We start from the raw sequence: 19,590 nt of genomic DNA on the forward strand, positions 1-19,590 counted from the left end.
AACTTATACACAGTCAGCAAGTGGACCTAAGGCTGCTTAGTAAAGAGGTCTTTGACACAAAGTAAAGCGCTGTGGTACAGGTCTTTTAATATGCTTCCCCTTGTTCTTAAAAAAAAAGCAAGTAAGCCATTTTTTATTTGAGAAAAATCTGAAAAATCTGTTGGAGGGTTTTGACTGTGAAAGATATTATTGCAACCTGATGAACACCTCCTGGAAATATGAGTGACCACTAATACTAACAGTATCTCTAGTCAGACTTTAGAATTGGTGATTAATTTTTGTTTAATTCTGTCTTATTATTAAATGTAATTTAGAGCATGTTAAATGCATGTTAAAATAATAATATGATATATTGGGTCATGATTGAAAAAAAGATGATGTGCACAGCTGAAGCTCTTCTACTCCGTTTTATATTTAACGAGAAAAAATAAAAATATTACTTGATGACTACGGCTGTGAAAACTGACTAGTTAAAACAGAAAGCTGACAGTTCTTCATTTACATATATCTATAAATAATAGATGAACTCATGCAGGTGCATCCGGGGAAAGAAGAGAAGAGAGAGAAAGGTGATGGTTCACTGACCGAGGATGCAAATTAATGCAGGGTAGAAACAACACGTCATCTTAGTGTCACTGTGACCTTTTGTATGTTTATCTAAACTTAGGAAGCACTGCTCACTGGTGTGCAGCGATTGTACATTACGCTGTGACAAACAACACATACTTAAGCCTTTTCTGGCAAAAATAAGATGAAAACAACAAAAGCAAGAAAGAAAGAAGTATGAGTACAGTTTAAATGAACAACACTTTAATTAAGGTTTTTTATGTAAAATAAAAATAAAAATTCATGTATGAATATTTTAAACTGCATTTTATTAAAATAAGGAAAAAGACAGCAAAACATGAATTCCTAAAACTATGCAGTAATGACAAGAAAATATACTCATGGTGTAAATCTTATGCCTTATTCAGATTTCCAACATGAATATATTTTAGCAAACAGCAGTAGACAAGCCAATTTCAAATGCACATTCTGATCCTCGACTATTCAGTGAGACATTCTGACTTCTTGATGGTTTTCTCTGAAGTCTGTGAGCCCAAAGACACTTTACATGTATAAATCTTATCCATGTTCCAGTCTGATGTCTGGATGGTCAGAGAGCTGCTGATTTGGTAAGTCTGGTCTGGTCTCTGAACAGCAGTGCTGGTAGAGATCTCACTGCTCACTGGACTCCCAGCAGCCAACCAGCTCACATCTGCAAAAGGCACAGACTGACTGGACAGACAGACCAGAGAAGCTGTGTCGGACTGGAGCTCAGCACTGGACGGAGGGAAGACTGTCAGGACAGGAAGAGAGAGGCTGGAGCCTGAAAATACATGAAAGATGTTCAGGAAAAATCAAAGGAAATGAAATGAAATAATGAAAACAAAAAAAATCAAGACATCAATAAGAGTCAATATGGAATAAACATAATATTTGTTATGAAATTAGAAGAAAACAATACTACTATACTGTTATTTGCAAAAATATACAGACATAACCCAACATAGCAATTGAATTTCTTTATAAGTTTTCCCAAAATAAAATATGATTAGCTACTCTTTAACTTTTCATGTAAGATGTCATGTCATGAATTTAATTCTGGTTTCTGCATAACATGTGAGCATTTTTCTTTCTTTAAAAAAAAAAAATGGTACGGCCAGGTTCTAATCACCTAAAATTAATTTTCAACTTCAGTAACACTGTTAACTGCTATTGAAGAAAGAGAAAACAGGCCTATGTTTTTGAAATGCCAACCCAAGTATAAATAAAAACATTATGAGAATAATAAGAACGAACAATATCATATTTCACATCATTCTCAGTGAACATTTATATAAAAATATACAAATTTGGTTTGACACCTTTTCAGTTTTTTGATTGCACAAAATCACAAAAGATGATGTTGAACAAGAAACATTTTGACTTAGTCATCAGCAGATTTTTGCAAAATCTCTCTTGTTTTATGATCCGTTAAACAGCACTTACTTGTCACAATCAGCTTGGTGCCTTGTCCGAATACCACAGTGATTCAGTTTGTATACATGGCTGTACAAAAACCTCCTGACTGTAACTGATGAGGGGAGAGGAACTGAAACATCCTGTAGAGACCAACTTGTACTGTCAACATCTCATTCTCTTCATCAATCTGTTCATTTTAAACAATGTTAAAGTGTTTTAAATACCGTCTCTCTCTGTCTCTCTTATTCCTTCATGTCACTTGTTTTGTGCAAGATTTCATGAAGTCCTCGTTATTGGCCAGCATTAATCAGAGCTGCCTCTCAAGAAGATTTTGGTGACAGTCTTTCTTTCTGCCTTATAAATGTGTTTCTAATTACACACTGATGAATACTGAATCTGTGTGTAACAACGACCACCACTGAGAGTAATAGTCCTCAGGTCATATATATTTGTGTGTGTGTGTGTGTGTTTGTGTATTTGTGAACCAAAAATTGGTATTTATGTCAAAGTCTTATTCATTTCAAATAAGTTGAATGTTTATTGTGCTTTTGTTATTCAATTTGTTGGCATTCGTTTGTTGTAAAATAATTCTAAATTAGTATTGTATTCTTTGTTGTTCTTTTTATTCATTAGTCATCAATAACAAAGCATGTGATGTTAGGGGAACATACTATTGCTATCTGTTTGCTTTTGCAAATAAAAGTCTTATTTTTTATAATTTCTATTTGCACATAGCCTTTGGACCAGCTAATAGAGCAGGAAAATACAAGAAATGTATTTATGACATAACTGTGTAGTGTAAACAGTCACTTTCAAGAACATTTACAGATCATCATTTGGTAGTTTATGGGCAATTGTACTAATTATTTAAGTGAAAATACATAAAATTCATTAAAGTTTCATGGTGCTCCTTTTGCTGCTCTTCACCTTTTCTGCCAGGTCGTCGTCTGGTTTCCTGTGTCCTCTTGGCTTCTTCACCCACGTGCTACTCACCTGTTGCTCGTCACTGCTAATCGATCCCGGCAGTACTGAAGGCCTTGTTGGAGTGCCATTCCTCCTAAGTTCCTCGTTGTACCTCCTTTAGTGTAGGCCCGGCTCTCTCTAGTGTACTTCCCTGTGTTCCCTGGTATTTCTTCTAACATCTGTCTCCGTCTCCCTGTATAGATCTTCCTGGATCCTTGCTTGTTTCCCTTGGACCTGACATGAATAAGCATAAGTGAGAGTGAGTCACAGTGTGGAATTGGACTGAGTGTGTTTCCTGTTATGGACTGAAACAAAGAGTAGCGTGAGTGAGTTTTCCCTGACCTTCTCTTCGAATCCCTGGAACCTTCTTTGCATTATTCCCGTATATATGTAAATAACTCATCTGGTGTTGTAAATAAAACCCCTTTTGACTGCACAGCTCTGCGTCCTGCTTAACTAAATGTGACATTCAAGTATTCTTGACAGAATTCCAGGAAGAAGAATAGACACTGAGTAGATACTGTTTATTTCCTTCCCATGAGTATTATGTCAGTCAGTTTGAGCTTCATCATTTGATCTAGCTCAGACTGACTAGCTCAAATATATACAATAATAATACAATAACTACAACAAATGACACCATCAGAATTACCAAAGTCATGTTTAATCACCATGTCTGACAAAAATAATGTTCTTGAAAAGTGGTTGTAAAAGTATCAAACATTTACTAGTGTCCTTAACCTCACCTTTCTACATTTTCCTTCTGCCTTATAAATATGTTTGTGATCAATACAAACTAAATGTAAATGAAGATGTCCTAGATGTTCTAAACTATCTTCAGTATAGCTTTGTATTTTTGTTTAACTGCATGTTAACAACACTTTGTTTTAAACAATAAGTTAAACTGCAGTTGGAATGTAACAGTTAGACATGTGAGTAGTGTCTATAAAATTTATTAAAAACAGCAACATATAATACTGTATGTTGGATAGTTTGGTTTAAATGATCATTTGGGCTGATGTGAGTAAATGAGATGTACATATTTCAGTGCTTTGTTCTTTATGCTTTTAATAACAAAGATTAAAAAGCATTAAAAATGGAAAAATTGAGTGTTTATCAACATGTTATGTGAAGGTGGTGAGTTTGACTGAGTTTTCTTGATGGGTCTTTTTTCTGCATGTAAAAGTTTCTCAAAAAGCAGAAGTACTAATGAGGAGGTTTTTGTCACAGCCTGAATCACTGTGATACGTACGCAGAAGCAGAGTCATCATATGTCTGACAGTAATACACTGCAGAGTCTCCTGTCTCTGCTCGCTTGATAATGAACTGGTAATCAATGTTTGATGAGGATTTAGAGTTGAACCTGTCTGAGGAGAATCCTGTTCCAAAGTCGGGTGAGCTGTCAGAATGATGAAATCTTAGAACATACTGAGGGACCGTTCCAGGAACTTGTTTATACCAGTTAACATCATTTGCATCATCTCTCTCTATGTTGCAGTTGAGAACAGCTTGTTGACCTGGAGAAACTGTGTGGACAGCAGGTGTCTGGGTCAACACGATCACTGCATCAACATCTGCCAGGAAACACAGAAAAAACTGAAGATAAATTTTAGCTCTAAATATGGAATAAAAAATAGGAATGAGAAGAAGATCTTACATGTTAGAGCAGTGATGAGAGTGCAGAGGGTCCACAGCATGTTGTCAGTGTGAGGTGTAAATGATCTTTACTGTTCAGCTGAGATGTGAGTAAGATTGTGAGAAGAGATACTGGAGCTTATAAAGACACAGAGGAAACCAAAGGAGGAGGAGATTCAACAAAATTACTTTCATTCATAGATCAAATGATTTATGAGGAGTTTGTCATTGTTGTTCACATTGTTTCACAATGTTTTGGATTCATATTCATCATTCATGCTCATGTCGGTCGTAAAATAATGTTCTCGAACAGTTAATGTAAAAGAAACAAATATTTATAACTGATGTCCTTATGCCCACACGTTACATTTTCTTTCTACCCAAGTGTGTTTATGATCCATTTTCAACTAAAATTTAAGTGCATTTTCAGTTTATATATAAAAATGTTTTCTTGACAGTTGACAGTTCTTCATTTACATGTACCGGTATCTATTTTACACAACCTCATTGTGTAACAAACACTATCCTTTTAGTCTGATTATTGCCACATGTACTGCAGCTGGAATGTAACAGTTTTAACACTATAGACTAGTATACATCAAATTTATGTAATTAAAGCGAATCACATACAGCAGCATACACATTTGTGTGTTTGTTAGCATTTTGTGTATAATCATTTGTGTTATTGTAGATGAATGTGCACATATTGAAATTCCTTGCTTATTTATATGTTCAGTGATAAATGTTAAAATGAGTCACAAAAAAGTAATTCAGTGTTTATTTCAGTTTTTTTCTCGCATTGGGTCAAATCTCATCAAAGCTCTTTAAACGAGCTCTTTTGTCAGTCACAACTCTAGAGTGATTACTTTCCTGAATACTTTCCTGGATTAATGTTTTCAATCAAATTACTTCAAACTGAATATTTTGATAACTTGGTTTTCAGGCATGGTGAAAGCTTTGTATTAATAATAATAAACTTTATTTATAAAGCACACTTAAAAACCAAGGGTATGCCAAGGTGCTTAACAAGTAGCATAGAGAATAGAAGGAAGATAATAGAAATAGGACCAAAGCAAGTACTAGGTATGCAAACAGGTAGCTGTCACTGATACATAGGAAAGCAACAGGTACAGAGCAAACAAGAAGTTAAATGAGCATAAAAGTGCATAATATAAAATCATAAAAGAAATATTAACTAGAGGGAAAGGCAAGATTGAATAAGTGGGTTTTTAGTCGTGATTTGAACAGTGCAATGGAATCAGATGCGTGGAGGTCGAGAGGAAGGGTATTCCACAGTACCGGGGCAGCCAGAGCAAACGCACGGTCACCCCGGGACTTCAGCCGAGATCTGGGTTGGGTCAGAAGTAGTTGAGTGGCGGATCTAAGTGTTCTAGCAGGAGTATGTGATTTGAGAAGTTCACTAAGATAACGTTTGTGACCTCCAGGTTGGATTATTGTAATTCCTTGTACTACGGTCTTCCCTCTTCTCTTCTTCTTAGACTACAAACAGACCAAAATGAAGCAGCCCGCCTCTTGACTGGTACCAGGAAATTTTTCCCTATTACTCCTGTTCTAGCTAGCTTGCATTGGCTGCCCATAAAGTACCGTATTCAATTTAAAATATTACTCCTTACATTCACCTTAAAAGCAATGTGAGTCACAGCAGCAGGAGGCAATGTGGTCACATGAATGACACCCACTCACAAAATCTTTGGACATGAAAGTCCAAATATTTTGGGACGATACATGTTTAACTCTAAGAAAGGAAATAGGTGGCAAAATCCCTGTAGATCCCATGATGCTGTATCTTGGAGTAATTAAAGAGGATGTTGTGGTAAAAAAAAATAAGCTCATTGTTGGTTACAAAACAAATAGCTCAAAGAATGTGTATATAAAGGATATCTTTATGAGAGGATGGGTTTCTTGCAAAGGTCTAAAGGAGACGCCTTTTCACAAAAGTGGAAGGAATGGATTGCATTCATGTGTCATGGTCCTGGGTCTTCTGCACAGTGTTTTGTGTTTTTCATTCAACTTCTGTTCTTGTTAGATATTACCGACTGGTTATATGTAATGGTTTTAATGTTCAATGCAAAACAACAAATGACAGCAGAAAGATGCAGAAAGGCTTAGTTTCATAACTGGACTTCATTTAGTGTTCTTTAACAGTAAGTTAGGTTTAGGCAAACATCGTACAGTGCTCAGCTGTCTCTGAATGATCAAATGATATGAACTGAAACATTTCCATTAAAAACAGCAGGTCCATTTTATTTTACAGGGAGCCTATTTGCCATTTACTTGAGTTACTAAGACCTGCAGGTGCATCCTGGAAATGAAGAAACAGAAGCACAGAGAGGCGATGCTTCACTAACCGAGAGTGAAGATACATTTGCAAATCTACAACCAACATTTTAAACCAGTAACACTTGCCTTCTCTCTTACTCATGAAGAAATATTAAATGATGCTCTCTAGTGGTCAAATATTACTTAGTCTGTATGTCAGAATATACTTGTGTTTTAACTATGGGAGCAAGAAAATTACAATTTCCCATTTATTCACAAGAAAACACATTTTTAAATCAATGCTTTTATTAATTTAATGCAAAACATGAATTCCTGAAAATACTTGTTGAAAACCAGCAAATGAATACATGACTTAAACCTTTTGCATTATTCTGATTTCTAACACGTAAAGACTGTAATGAGCAAACAGCACAAGCAGTAAAGAAGCAGATTTTAAAAGCACATTCTGGTCATCGACTACTCAGTGGGACATTCTGACTTCTTGATGGTTTTCTCTGAAGTCTCTGAGGCCAAAGACACTTTACATGTATAAACCTTATCCATGTTCCAGTCTGATGTCTGGATGGTCAGAGAGCTGCTGATTTGGTAAGTCTGGTCTGATCTCTGAACAGCAGTGCTGGTAGAGATCCCACTGCTCACTGGACTCCCAGCAGCCAACCAGCTCACATCTGCAAAAGACACAGACTGACTGGACAGACAGACCAGAGAAGCTGTGTCGGACTGGAGCTCAGCACTGGACGGAGGGAAGACTGTCAGGACAGGAGGAGAGAGGCTGGAGTCTGAAAATACATGAAGGACAAACAAAAAAAGAGAAATGAAAGGAAAGAAGGAAATTGGACATTAAGTCATAAAACCAGAAGAAATCAAGAAGACTCAATATGGAATAAATATAACAATTGTTATGAAGTTAGAAGAAAACAAAACTAATGTATAAAATATGAACTAAAATATATGGATCCAACATATCATTTGAATTTCTTTTTGTATTTTTACAGTATAAAATATGATTAGTCACTGTTTAATTTTCCATGTAAGATGTCTTTGATTTAATTCTACACATTTCTGCATAACATGTCAGCTAATGTGGGTAATTTTCTTTCATATCAAAGAAAAGTTCTAATCACTTCAAAGTAATTTTGAACTTTAGTAACAGTGTTAACTACTATTGAAGAAAGAGAAAATGGGCCTATGTATGTTTTTGAAATACCAACCTAAACATAAATTAAAAGCAATAAGAACAGGAAAACAACATATTTCACACCATTTTCATAGAACTGGTTTGACACCATTTCACATTTTTTAAACATGTCATTCATGTCTCCTGTACATGAGACAACCTGAAACTATTTCAGATTGTACAAAATCGTAAAAAATGATGCTGAACAAGAAACATATTGAACTAAGTAGTCATCAGCAGATTTTCGCAAAATCTCTCTTGTTTTATGATCAGTTAAAAAGTACTTACCTGTCACAATCAGCTTGGTGCCTTGTCCGAATACCACAGTGATTCAGTTTGTATACATGGCTGTACAAAAACCTCCTGACTGTCACTGATGAGGGGAGAGGAACTGAAACATCCTGTAGAGACCAACTTGTACTGTCAACATCTCATTCACTTCATCTGTTTGTATTTTATAACTGTGTCTTTCTCTGTGTAGTCATGTTTATTCCTTCATGTCACTTGTTTTGTGCAAGATTTAATAAAGTCGTCATTATTGGCCAGCATTAATCAGAGCTGTACTGTCTCTCAATAAGATTTTGGCCACAGTCTGCTTCACTATGAACCAGCTTTCTTGGGAGAGTGTTCCCATGTCTGACAGGAACTCACTGCAGAGTCTCCTGTCTCTGCATGATTGATAAAAGCCTGAAAATCAGTGTTTGGTCAGGATTTAGATATTAATCTGTCTGAGGAGAATCCTGCTGAAAATGCAGTTGACCTGTGAGAATGATGAAATCTCAGAAATGAGAAGAAGAACCAGGAACCTGTTTGTACCAGCCGACATAAAAGCTTTCAGCTTTTTTAATGTTGTATTTGAGCAGGTTAACGGTAAAAAATCCAATGTTTAATAAGACATTATCTGGAGATTGTATGTTACTCTGCATTTTCTTGATTGGACTATACTGTGAATAAGTCTAAGAAAGCATATGTACTGCCAAGAGGTTTGTAACACATTGTGATAAGTACAGTGTCTTCTATTTCTGCGAACTTGATAGTTAAATGATAATTAATGTTTGATGAGGATGTAGAGTTGAATCTTTCTGAGGAGAATCTTGTTTCAAAGCTTTTGAGCTGTCAGAATGGAGAAATCTTAGAACATACAGATGATCTTCTCTAGGAACTTATTTATACAGCTAATAGAATTCCTATCATCTCTCTCAATGTTGCATTTGAGAACATCTTGTTGAAAACTTTGTACTTAAGTACAGTAAGTAAGTATTTGTACTTGGTTACTTCCCACCTCTGGGGACAGAAAACCTGTTCCAACGCCAAGTGAGCTGCCAGAATGAAAACTGAGGAACCCCTCCAGGAACTTGTTTAGACCATCCAACATAATTGAACCATATTGCAGCTGAGAACAACTTCTTGACCTGGAGAAACCTTGTGGACAGCAGGTATCTGGATAAACACTTCCGCTGCATTAACATGTGCCAACAAACACAGAAAGAACATGAGTGAAATGTCTTTCTCCAAAACGATGGGCTATGAAACAGATGAGAAGAACGTCTTACACTTTAGAGAAGTGATGAGAGAGCAGACAGACCCCAGCATGTTGTCAGTGTGAGGTGTAAATATCCTTTAATATTCAGCTGAGATGTGAAAACGATTGTAGTGAGAAGAGAAGCAACAGCTATAATTCAATGTAGCTGCATTTTCACTTCATATGAAACATTTTTAAAACTATTATGCAACTTTATCAGTATCTGTTTAGGTTGATTAATGTGATTTACTGCAGCTAGAATGTGACAGTTATCAGAGTTTTAGGAAACCGTTTGTCAAATTGCTGTTATTTAAAAAGACACACACATAATAGGTTTAATTGTGTTAGATGCACATAATTTAAAATGCACATAATTGTGTACATATATATGGCAATTTGTGTTGTTGGTGGTCATTATACTCCTCGATATTTTATACTTTCAGTGATGAATGTAAAAATATATCAAAACAAGTAATTCAGTATTTATTAGCAGACTGTCTGAAGTTGTTGAGTTTTCATTGATGAACATTAAAATCAAAAATAACAATAAACACACTATTTGAAGGTGGTGGGTTTACACTTAGTTTGCTGAATGGGTCTTTTGTCAGCATGTGAAAAAAGAGCATCAAAAAGCAGAAGTATCAGTGGGGAGGTTTTTGTCACAGTGTAAATCACTGTGATACCCCACTATCAGCAGAGCCGTCCCATGTCTGACAGTAATAGACTGCAGAGTCTCCCTCCTCCACATTCTTGATAATCAAACGATAATCTGTTGTTGACTGATGAGTGGATGTGAATTTTGGAGAGGAGAACCCAGAGCCATAGGTTGGAGAACTCCAGCCATGATACATCCTCAGCACATACTGAGGACTTCCTCCTGGAATCTGTTTATGCCAGGCAGCAGCATTAGTACCAGTCCCCAGGTTACAGTCCATGGTGGCTGTCTCTCCTTTCCTCACTGATAAAACAGGAGGTTTCTGTGTCAGCACCGTCACACCACTCACACCTGTAAACAGCAATAAGACATGGAGTCAAGAGAAACACAAGCACATATGAATCCTACAAATAACTACTGATCTGAAGTGTAAATGAGGTTCCATACATGTTAGAGCAGTGATGAGAGCACAGAGAGTCACCAGCATGTTGTCACTGTGTGTTGAGACTTGGAACTTGGAAAGCAATAGAACTGCTTCTGTAGGATGAGGAGAGGAGGTGTGAACCATTAAATATGACACTGAAACTCAGAGAGACTGACAGGAGGAGGAGCTAAACCTGGATAGTTTGTGATGTTTGGGGTAACTTAACTAGAGGGTAATTCTGCTTTTGTATTAATAATTGTTGGTGATAGTGATGTCTCCGTCCTCTCCCCTAAAATTGTGGTGTTATATTTTATTATCATAAGTATCATAAATAACTATGTCCTTCAGTTTTATTATTGATGCTTTAACCATTACCAGTTTTTATATTTATATTTAGACAAAAACAGAGCAGAACCCCACTAACTGTTATAATTAGTCAACAAACAAAATGCATAACCTGCATTGTGGTTCGGGTTAGGAGAACATTTTATAAAATATTACATCATTAATGAATATTGAACAACTGAACAAAGAGTTCAAATACAGATCACATTGATACAAACATTTTGATATAGTTCAAATACCAGTTTCTCTCATCTATATTATATTTTATTATTATAAGTTATTATAAGTTGGTTTCTATGTTCTTAAGATTTATTATTGATGCTTTAATCATTACCAGTTTTTATATTTGGACAAAAACAGAGCAGAACCCCACTAACTGTTACAATTAATTGTTATAATTAGTCAACAAACAAAATGCACAACCTTTTGTGTAACATCACATGAAACCGGAGTTGTTAGGGTTAGGAGAACATTTCATAAAATGTTACGTCATTAATGAATATTGAACAACTGAACAAAGACTTCAAATACAGATCACTGTGATACAAACGATTCACAAATGCCAGTCTCTCTCATCTACATCTTGAGAGTTAAACAATCTGATTATCACTGTGACACATATTATTGCAAACTGATGAAACTGAGCACCACTGTTACTAACACTCAGGATGTAACTCTTCTAATCCTGGTGCACAATGCTGGTGGTGAATACCTGTTTGCACACAGGTGTGTACAAAAAAGTACTCACATTTCTTGGGTGACTGCTGCCTCTAAACATATCGGTCTTGTGTGCTGCTCAGTAACATTCAGTATTTATTATTTACTGTTACTTATGCTTATGTTGGTTGTTGCTGTGGGTTTCCATACTGTGTTGTTCTCTTTTTGCTTGTTTTTTTTCCCCAGCAGGTGATCAAACAGATTTTTAGTGTCTTTTCTCTCTGTCTCTCTGTTTTTCTTTACCTCTCCTTCTCTTGAGCCTCTTCCCAACTTCTCTTTTCTTCATCTTTCCTATCCCCAGGTTCTGTCCATTTAGATTGTAAGAACTTAAAATTAAAAAAAGAAATCAATACATAAATAATAAATATCGAACAAACTGTGACAATCAAGTGGACCATTATGGCAAAAGCTGTAACGATCAGCTTGCAAAAAATACATCTGTTGGACATTTTCCTTGGCCTTGAGACAATACAAAAAACCCCCCCAAAAAAAACGAATTGAGTCTGATGTCTATTATATTACTTATAGATAACAGCATACAGTTTTGGTCTCCTGTTTTGTATATGATTATTTAAGTAGTTTTGACTGAATAGTCCCCTCTTGGCTTTTTTCATGATTTTCCTGATTAATATTAAAATAAAAAAACAAAACAAATAACACAGTATTTGAAGGTGGTGGGGTTTCAGTGAGTTGTTGGAGGAGTCTTATTAGGATACCAAAAAGCAGAAGTATCTGTGAGGAGGTTTTTGTCACAGAGTAAATCACTGTGATACCCCACTGCTAGCAGAGTCATCCCATGTCTTACAGTAATAGACTGCAGAGTCTCCCTCCTCCACATTTTTGATGATCAAACGATAATCTGTTGTTGACTGATGAGTGGATGTGAATTTTGGAGAGGAGAACCCAGAGCCATAGTTTGGAGAACTCCAGCCATGATAAAACCTCACTACATGCTGAGGAACTCCTCCTGGAATCTGTTTATACCAATAAGCAGGATAGTTATCAACAGTCCCCAGGTTACAGTCCATAGTGGCTGTCTCTCCTTTCCTCACTGATAAAACAGGAGGTTTCTGTGTCAGCACCGTCACACCACTCACACCTGCAAATAACAAAAAGACATGGAGTCAAGAGAAACACACTGACACTTAAATGTAACATGAGGTCTTTTCTTCAGTATCTTTTAGACTCTTTACATGTTAGAGCAGTGATGAGAGCACAGAGAGTCACCAGCATGTTGTCACTGTGTGTTGAGAATGGATTTGTAATTTGGAAAGAGATTTGACTCCTTCTGTAGAGGAGAGGAGGTGTCAACCATTAAATATGTCACTGAAACTCAGAGAGACTGACAGGAGGAGCAGCACTGGATCCCCCCCCCTTTCTCTAAGCTGTATTATTAACATTATTTTCATGAACACTGATGTTGGTAATGTCTTGTTTTTTTCTTCTTTTTTCCCCTTTGTTCATTTATTTATTGTTTGTTCGTTTGATTGTTGTTTTGAATTTTATAATGGTTACTTTCTCCACATCTAAAATGAGACAGGATTATAGTTGGTTATATTTTACTTAAACTTGTGTTTTATTCAAAAAATACGCCAAGATCTAAAATTTGCTAAATTTGAATTCATCACCATCTAGAGAACACTGTTAGATATTTTTAATGATGCTGAGTGTTAGATTTGTATTGTTGATTGTCATTTATGCTTAGAAATATTTACTCATATATGCTTAGAAGTGTATATAATCATTGGTGGATTGAAAGGATGTTTCATCCTAAAGTAACAGCTCTGTGTGTTAGGGAGTGCATCCGTTCTTCTAGAGTGTCCTTGGTATAAATCACATACTCCCTAGGAGAGTTTCTCTTTTCTTGTTGATTTATGGTATAGCAAGCACACGTATATCTGTTTAAGTATAAGAGCCTTTTGTTCAGATGGACCGCTAGACTCCTGGCACCAGCTTTGGGGAGTCTTCACAGGTTCACATCTGGACACCACACACACACACACACACACACACACAGTATTCTTTGTTCACATGTATACCTATGTAAGATGTCATATGTTAATGACCCTATGCATATTCATGTAACCACAATAAAAGGAGTGCTATGGGGAGCCTGGCTGAGAGTCTGACGGAGGTCAAGTGGTGGAACGACACTCGGCTCCAGCCAGCTTTCCCTCATGCATGAGTAAAACCAGCCTGCTTGTGTCTTGCTTTGCAGTGTAACTATATTGTCTTCAACGTTCCAGCGGATAGGTACAAGCTACAAACCTATCACTGAGGTTCTTGTATATTTACCTCACTAAACGTTACGTTAGTGAATACTTTCACACTAACTTGATCAGACTGCTTTTGCAGCTTTTTCTCCCAGTACAGCTCTCTCCTCCAGTCCGAGTCACCTCCTGATAGAGGGAGAGCCTCATTAGCTGATCAGCCCCAGCTGCAGTTAAGTAGCAGAGGGGGTTGTTAATCAGCACAGGAGCACAGAGGCTGCAGCCAGAAAATACACAGTGTTCAACAGCTATAAATGCCATAAAAGTCTAAAAGTCTAGAAAATGACAGTAATGATATTAGCATTATTTGTAGAAACATTAAGTTTTCAGCTTAAAAGTTCCAAACTATGAAAAACCATTAAGAACATCCAGTGAAAGGGAAGCACAGGAAATATATGGTGTTCCAAAAAAATTAAAGAAACACTTTTTAAGAGTATCGCATCAAGTATGTTAAATTTCTGGTCTGATCAGTCAAGTAGCAGAGGTTTGTTAGATTGTTAATCAATTTCAGCTGCTTTAGTCTTAATGCAATCAACAACAGGTGCACAACACAGGCAATGGTGAAAGAACAATCAAAACAAATGATTTTACACGTGGGAGTCACTGGCATTTTCCCCTTTTACTTTTTCTGAGTGTTTCTTCACTGGTTTTGTATTTGGTTATGGTCAGTGTCTTAGCTGGTAGAATGAAGAAAAACATGGACTCCAGCTCCTCCAGTACGGTGGAGGAGTGTGTGTCTCTGGTCCAGTGGATTCTGAGTTCCTACTGGTGCACGACCAGTGTTGGTCAAGTTACTTGAAAAAAGTAATCAATAACTAATTACTGATTACTTATTTTCAAAAGTAATTAATTACTTAGTTACTTTTTAAAAACACGATTTACAACCTGAATAGGTGATAAAGCGATAGATCTTTCAGCCCAATTCTACTTTTTCTACATAATCCATCATACAAAATGTAATCAAATGGAAAAGTCTCTTTTTTTAACTTGTTTTATTAGTTTTAATCTTTTAACTTTATGCATCAAGCAAAAATTAAATTATATGCAACATTCTCTGACTGGAAGAAATTTGTTTAACATTTAAACCTATTTTCTGCACATTCCAGCACATAAAATAAAATATTTTTTTTTCGTGTTTACACTCACTCTTTCAAATAGATGCAAGTAAAACACAGCAGAAAATAAATAAAGTCAAAGACTAGCGGTCTATTTTCACCTGTAAAGCAGGAGTGCGGTAGGCGGAGGTTTACCCTGGTGCAGGTGTGCCGCAGCGGTCAGTTGAGGAATCCGCGAGTTTCTCTGTGAGTTTCCCATTACGTCGTAGTGCACTCGGTGCTTGCTTGGAAGTTTAGGGGTTTTTTTCGCTGTAAAAAGAAGTTTTCTTCCCACGCACAACTGACGCTAATGTTTTTGTCACTTTTTATGGAATCAAACTTAAAATAACGTCAGTACTTCCACGCTTTAAACGCTGCACGTTCATACCCTCTCCCGCACTGATATATTATCCACTGTTGATCTGCACACAGCTGTTGTCATGAACGTCGCACTTGCTTACGTCACTGTCATGAGACATTCTCGCAAAAAAATCACGGTTTTAGTAACGCAGTAACGCAGCGTTCCTACGGGAAAGTAACGGTAATCTAATTACCGTTTTTGCAATAGTAATCCCTTACTTTACTCGTTACTTGAAAAAAGTAATCGCGTTACAACTAACGCGTTACTGCCCATCTCTGATCAAGACTAATGTGATATATTAGATAATTTCTATATTGGTTACAATTAAGATTATTTTTACTTTTCCAGTTCACGAGGACTGTTTTCTTGGCAATGCATAGGGCAGCCATATGGGCTATATTCTTTTCTGTAGTGACATAATCTAAGATGCCCAACAAGCACACTAAAGGGGAAGTTGAAATGTAACATTTCAGACACTTTGATAAGTATTCACATATCTCGCGCCAAAACTTCTGAACTGGTGAACAGAACCAAAGAGCATGGATGTAATTGTCCGGTGTATTGGCTTGACAGTGTGAGCAGTTGTTGGAGAACATAAAGCCCATCTTGAACATCTGATGACCTGTATAGTGCACTGTATGTAATATTTTGTAGTATTGAAGTAATTGAAGACTGGGATTTCTAATTAAATAAAGGGTTTTTATGCATACCTGAGACCAGGTCTGGACTGGGACACCGGCCCACCAGTTATTATAAGGAAAAGCCATAAAGCCTTTGAATGAATACAAATGCTGTTGTGACAGTGATGTACACTATCTTGTTGGTATATATGTATTAATCCAATAAACTTAAACCTACACCATCCTCCCTATTCTGGTATTTTAAACAGTACTTAGGGGAAATATCAAACAATCTAATCAATATTTACATATACCTAACTAGCAGTGTTGCCAACTCCCAGCAAGAAAATAGGGAACAACCCCCCACTCTCTGCCTCATGATGCTTAATTGACTTAATTGACTGTAATTTATTGCCAGGGTAAAAAAAAAAATGCACAGAAACCAATTATTTTTCTACAGTAATTAAATACATTCAACATCTTTCTTCAACCGAATTGTAGACTGCACACATGGTACCTTCCCAAAGGAAAAAGTACACAGCAAATTCAAAAGTGTTAAATTTTTTGGTGTTAATAGTCTCCTTGCAAAAGTAGAGTTAATTTTACTCTAAGCAGAGTCACATTCTTTTAATGTAACTCTGAGGTGTAAAATGATAGTAGTTAAAATCGAGTGTTAAAAATGAGTGTTTCTCTGTCAAATCTGGAGGTGTTACAATGGAAACATTAACTCTTGACCTCTTAACTCTGAACTCCTACAGGGGCTATGACACCAACAGAGTAAATTCACAGACTCCGCCCCCAGCACGGCTCCAATCGAAGCTGAAGTGAAGCAGTTTCAGAACATTTTGCTCTACATATTTGAGTTGTTTGCCATGCTTGGTAAGTCATTTTTTCAAAGATTGTTTCAATTGTTATTAGCCTTTACTTCTGTGGCTCTTTGGAGTTGAGACAAAGCTGTGTGAAAGGCATTAGCCACGTTGCTCGCTGATAGCATAATATTCTGTTTTAGCTAGCTGAAAGGTATTGTTTGCGGGCAAATACCACAGCCTTGAAAAAAGCTTGCATGTGAATTTTCAGTCAAACGTTTGGTCAAATACACCTAAAACAATGTCTAGAATGTGAAATGTTGGTATAATGGTGCTACTTGAAGCCTGAAAACGATCGCCCATAAAAAAAAAAACAAAAAACGAGCAAACAGCAGTAGCAGACGTCCTGACTGGATTCTACGTTAGCATAGATCCCTCCAGAGTTTTGTGCACACGGTTTAGGTAAAAATGAAAAAGGTTGAGGTTTTACATTTAGTTCAGTATTACCTGTTGCCTGTGTCCTTGTCTTTTGGGAAAATACTTTACACAAGTAATGGCTCAAAGAGGATTCTTTTTTTTTTTTTTTTTTTTACTGTGCTGCAATTGTTTACTGGATTATTTGTGCCGTTAATTAGTGTCAACTAATTTTTATTCAATCTCCACACAGGATATGCTTGTGAAGATGGAATATGGGGGAGAGCAGAAGTGCGTTGAAGTTCCACAAAGGGATGAATGAAGGACATGCATATTGTATTGAAGAAATAAGTGATGAGAATGCTGTTATTTGCATTTACCATGTCAGACCTTTTGATAAACAAAATTCTAATGAAAGTGAGAACATGTACACTGTTACATCTTTCAGAAAATGTTTTGAAATTGTGGTGCACAGTTCAGAATAAATGTTTTTCAAAAACCATTGCATCTTTTTAGTAAATGTTTATTTCCAAAAGAAATTTCTAGAAGTTCAGAACAGTAAAATTCCCGCTTTTTAGAATGAATTAGATAACTCTTACGTAGTTAAACTAAAATACTCTTTGAGAGTTAATATATAAACTCTTAACACCAAGTGTTAAATTATCAACTCCAGACAGATTTGGTGTTTAACACTAAATCAGAGTTAACGTACCAACTCTCCAAAAAGAGTTAAATTAACACTCTCTGGTGTGGACCCATATAGACACTTTAATAGTGTTGAAATCAAATCCGACAGTGTTAATTTGGACATGCTGGATTTGCTGTGTACCATCTGTATTAATAATAATAATAATAATAATTTAACTTAATTTAATTTAATAATTTAACCCATTCACTCAGTGAAGCAGTATATTCCTCTTTCATAACAACAAATTAGATACATTGATTATCTAGAAAAAAGAAAAAACAATAGGCATACACAAACACAGTTTGTCTATCTATAAATGTTTACATTCTCTTTCTACCTCACTAACATGCTTCTTCTCTCTGCAACTAGAGGCTACAGCTTGGAATCTGATTCAGAAATAACATGTTGACAATGTTTTGATCAAACGTATTTTACACCACAATGGTATTGAAAGCTGAAGATGTGAGACTTTATGAGTGAATAATGTGTGTATATTTTGGTGCTTTTTTTTTTTAATTTAAAATGAAAGTGCAAATGAAAAAAAATTACAATGAATAAATTCAATAAAGCAATGTTTAAGAACTAATTGTGTGCCTTTGGTGCACTGAGTTTGTGCACAAAAAGCAGAAGTAAGGAGTGAGGAAGTTTTTGTCACAGTGTAAATCACTGTGATACGTACTCATTAACAGAGTTGTCCCATGTCTGACAGTAATAGACTGCAGAGTCTCCCTCCTCCACATTGCTGATGATCAAACGATAATCTGATGATGACTGATGAGTGGATGTGAATTTTGGAGAGGAGAACCCAGAGCCAAAGGTTGGAGAACTATAGTCATAACGAAACCACAGCACAAACTGAGGAACTCCTCCTGGAATCTGTTTATACCAACGAGCAGCACTGCCAGTAACAGTCCCCAGGTTACAGTCCATGGTGGCTGTCTCTCCTTTCCTCACTGATAAAACAGGTTTCTGTGTCAGCACCGTCACACCACTCACACCTGCAAACAACAAGAAGATATGAAGTCACGAGAAACATATTGACATCAGTATACATGTGTGCAATATAAATCAAAGTGTTTACATGTTAGAGCAGAGATGAGAGCACAGAGAGTCACCAGCATCATGTCAGTGTGAAGTATGAACTGATTTGGAGAAAAGCTGCTGGAGAAGCCATTTAATAGAACTATCAGGAGGAGGAGCTGTGTCTCCTCCTCTCCTTTTTTTTTCTTTTGTCTTAATTTGTTTCTTTATTAGCAACATAATGTATATATTTTGATTGAAGCGTATAATCAGAATAATGAGAAAATAATACCAAGGCCTCCAGAAGAACAAAGGGACTAATACTTACATTAAAACAAAATGGGGGAAAAGAACTAGGCATACAAATAGCAAAGGAGGATTGGTCATGTGGGTGACACACAAGCTCAACAAATTGAAGAGAACTTACTTGGGGAAAATTGAATTTGTGTGTTTCTTAGACCTTAAAAGCAAGGAATGTGGGTGACAACAGCAGGAAATGAAATGAATGCCACCCACTCACAAAATCTTTGGGTAGGCAACAAAATTCAAATATACTGGGACAGTGCATGTCTAA

At 36.3% G+C, this 19,590-nt stretch overlaps 2 protein-coding genes, 1 long non-coding RNA gene and 1 gene segment (V, D, J or C); 1 reads left to right on the top strand and 3 right to left on the bottom strand.

Moving 5' to 3' along the window:
* Window positions 1-907: 907 nt before the first annotated feature.
* On the bottom strand, window positions 908-4,688 carry LOC146671732 (immunoglobulin lambda-1 light chain-like). The gene is made up of 4 exons (XM_085405229.1): window positions 4,625-4,688; window positions 4,216-4,541; window positions 2,032-2,065; window positions 908-1,369 (listed from the first exon to the last, which is right to left on the bottom strand). The coding sequence occupies exons 1-4, from the start codon at window positions 4,662-4,664 to the stop codon at window positions 1,047-1,049; spliced, it is 723 nt and encodes a 240-aa protein (XP_085261355.1). The 5' UTR covers window positions 4,665-4,688; the 3' UTR covers window positions 908-1,046.
* A 2,169-nt stretch (window positions 4,689-6,857) lies between these two features.
* LOC146671733 (immunoglobulin lambda-1 light chain-like) lies at window positions 6,858-12,976 on the bottom strand. Of its 2 annotated transcripts, none has more exons than XM_085405231.1 (4): window positions 12,937-12,976; window positions 12,518-12,842; window positions 8,369-8,403; window positions 6,858-7,682 (listed from the first exon to the last, which is right to left on the bottom strand). In XM_085405231.1, the coding sequence occupies exons 1-4, from the start codon at window positions 12,974-12,976 to the stop codon at window positions 7,360-7,362; spliced, it is 723 nt and encodes a 240-aa protein (XP_085261357.1). In that variant the 3' UTR covers window positions 6,858-7,359. The 2 variants fall into 2 exon arrangements, with proteins under 2 accessions (XP_085261357.1, XP_085261356.1); XM_085405230.1 differs by having other exon boundaries at window positions 12,506-12,842.
* Window positions 12,977-16,874: 3,898 nt separating this feature from the next.
* On the top strand, window positions 16,875-17,810 carry LOC146671734 (uncharacterized). Its single transcript, XR_014911611.1, has 2 exons — window positions 16,875-16,967; window positions 17,562-17,810. It is a non-coding gene; the product is annotated as an uncharacterized LOC146671734 (long non-coding RNA).
* Window positions 17,811-18,659: 849 nt separating this feature from the next.
* Window positions 18,660-19,120, bottom strand: LOC146671735 (immunoglobulin lambda variable 3-21-like). The segment is given in 2 exon segments: window positions 18,660-18,994; window positions 19,078-19,120. Coding segments are annotated over 2 exon segments (378 nt in total).
* Window positions 19,121-19,590: the final 470 nt, after the last annotated feature.

This window comes from Rhamphochromis longiceps, linkage group LG4 (assembly GCF_057381845.1).
Source record: "Rhamphochromis longiceps isolate RC_006_pf linkage group LG4, R_longiceps_female_GT1.1, whole genome shotgun sequence".
NCBI lineage: Eukaryota > Metazoa > Chordata > Actinopteri > Cichliformes > Cichlidae > Rhamphochromis > Rhamphochromis longiceps.